The sequence below is a fragment of the Penaeus vannamei genome, chromosome 28 (assembly GCF_042767895.1).
Source record: "Penaeus vannamei isolate JL-2024 chromosome 28, ASM4276789v1, whole genome shotgun sequence".
Classification (NCBI taxonomy): Eukaryota; Metazoa; Arthropoda; class Malacostraca; order Decapoda; family Penaeidae; genus Penaeus; species Penaeus vannamei.
The window spans coordinates 28,544,480-28,546,979 of record NC_091576.1 but is presented as its reverse complement, the minus strand read 5'-3'; the positions used below and the strand labels follow the sequence as shown (position 1 = coordinate 28,546,979).

The following is a 2,500-nucleotide window of genomic DNA, read 5'->3' as shown; positions in this document are numbered from 1 at the left end:
TAGGCATTAGTAGTTCAAAATACTAAAGAGTGCAAAATCAGAACAAAAATATAAAATATATGCATACAGTCATTCTTCAAAATATCACAGATCTTGCATCAATGCTTCAGCTTATTTCTACAGAATGAATCACTTGAAAGAAATCATACAATTAGTACTCTGACTTTGTCTTTTTTATACATAGAATATTCCCTTTACTATTACTCAACTAGATTCATTCACCATTCACCTAACTGCCAAAGATAAAAATTCAAGATTCATTTCCTTGATCAAATGACTGTATACATACTACTTTTCTTAAAACAAAGTCCTGTGTAGCAAATCCTAGTAGCTACTGTAGCTAGCTTGGCTCTTACTTGTGTGTCAAGAATTTATTCTTGCAACAATATAGAATTTTTCTTTTAAGGAAATCAATCAGGCTTATTTTTGGCTATAAAAAATAAAAATAATCCATGATCTAAGTAAAATCCTAATAATCTGATTTCCTTCAGTGCAAACCTATTCCTTTCAATAAACGATAAAACTTCTGGCTCTTTTCCCAGATCTAGGCAGCAATGTCACCCAATAGTCAAACAGATTATATATATCACAACCAAACAAAATAAATTGTTACAGTTTTATTTTATTTTCCAAAGTGATGCTTTCTCTTCAATTGAAGGTGGTTGAGAATCTATAGAAATAGGAGTATAATAATCTAACATAATCAGCATGACAATATGTAATTTGAATAACCAAGATGATAATATATTGAGGACAATTACACTGAACAGTTCTGCATATTGCAAAAAATACATCAGTTACTATATGACCACAGGGAGATAGAGCTGCCCATGTTGAGAGAACAAGCAATCGTAAACTTAACTATAGAGATGAGGATCCTACACTCATTAAAAACATAATGGTGCAATATACCTAATTATATCAGGTATAGGTGACAATATTTTCTCATTATCAAGACAAGATAAAGACAATCATATGGAACACCTTGCTATGCAATTGTGAAATTCACTCCAACTTTCCCTGTATCTTTAAACTAACTGCAGAAATTGAGAGAACATTTAAAAATCAATAAATCATAACAAAAATTAATCATCCATGTGTCCATCTAGCTAAATGAAATTTCCTATAGCATTTCCTGCAGGTAAGTGCTTAAATCTTAAAACACATTTCTGAACTTCTTAACAAGCAACAATCAGGGTTTCATCAAATGTGAATGAGATTGACAGTGTTCCAAGACTAGAAATTTTTTAATTACTGCACAGAAAACAAAATCTTCAAAAATTCTATAACTTATCAAGCAGATCATAGACAGTTGGAACTCGCATAACCTCCTTTGGAATAGAATGCAGTATGTCAGAGGATTATGGGACATCCAATCATGAATGAAATATGTTATGATCAATGAATGCTTGAAACCATATGTTGTCTCTTTATATCTCACAAGACTGTACAGCAGAGCTAGATGATTTGTTTCTGGTTCTATGGGTACCTTATCTGAGAGACATAAAAATGTTCATCTCACTACTGAAGTACTATAATATATTCCTGCATAAATTTCTTACATGCAATACGCAAAGTCAAGCACTTTGTACTTTTAATCTTTGCTACCAGCAGGTACCCAGCATGTCATTTCACATACACACTACACAGGAAACCACGGGAAGGAGGCATGAAAGTTTCATCTCTTAACGCACACTGATAAGCACACATCCTCCCCTCTCCTCAGTGTTATAAATCCATGTCATCTGAGTCCGGCAAATCAGGTAGGTCATCCAGCAGGGGAGCTCTCTGTGGTTCAACTGCATTTAGGTCAATCAACGCACTGTTGTTGTTCTCCTCTAACCACATGAAATTGGGTGCATTGCCATTATTATTGTTGAACTCCATACGCTCAGAAAAATCATCATCCGCCATAGGATCAGGCAGGGGGCTTGCCGGTCTCCGCAAAGGGGGTAAATATCCTCCTCCCCGTGAGCCGGACGATGTGGAAGGCAGGGAGAGTAAGTCATCGCCAGCCTCAGCTGATACTGAACCTGCACTGAATGGTGAAACACGAGAAGATTGCTGGCCCAGGAAGGACAGGGATGGAGGTGGGGATGACACTGAGATCCCAGAGTCTGGGGAGCTGCTGGCGGAGGTTTCACCCCTCTGCGCAGAGTCCGGAGGAGCAGCAGCAGCGGCAGCAGCAGCAGCAGGAGAAGAAGAGGAGGTGGAGGCAGAGGCAGAAGTAGAAACAGGTTCTGATGTGTTGGATTCTCCATTCTTATCTTCTAGACCAACATTTGTTGATATGATATTTCTTATAACGTCACCGGGAGGTCTCCATAGTACCACCTCCATGCTGGGTTGTGTTCTGGAAAGAAAATTTACATTTTATTTTAAATCAAAGCACTATAACTAAAATGACCTCTTCAATTATTAATCCAAACATACTGACATCATTACACACTATATTTCAAGAGACAGTGTCGCATTTCAAATTTTTAAAAAGTTGTATTAG

General features: G+C 37.0%; 1 protein-coding gene across 1 annotated transcript in view; it reads right to left on the bottom strand.

Annotated features, from left to right (window-relative positions):
- The window catches only part of LOC113830580 (uncharacterized), a 14,031-nt gene that overhangs the window by 260 nt on the left and 11,271 nt on the right, over positions 1-2,500 (bottom strand). The window contains exon 6 of the mRNA XM_070141979.1: positions 1-2,353. This exon is cut by the window's left edge and continues 260 nt beyond it. Coding sequence (XP_069998080.1) covers positions 1,729-2,353 — 625 coding nt within the window. The 3' untranslated portion in view covers positions 1-1,728. The remainder of the gene's footprint in view (positions 2,354-2,500) is intronic.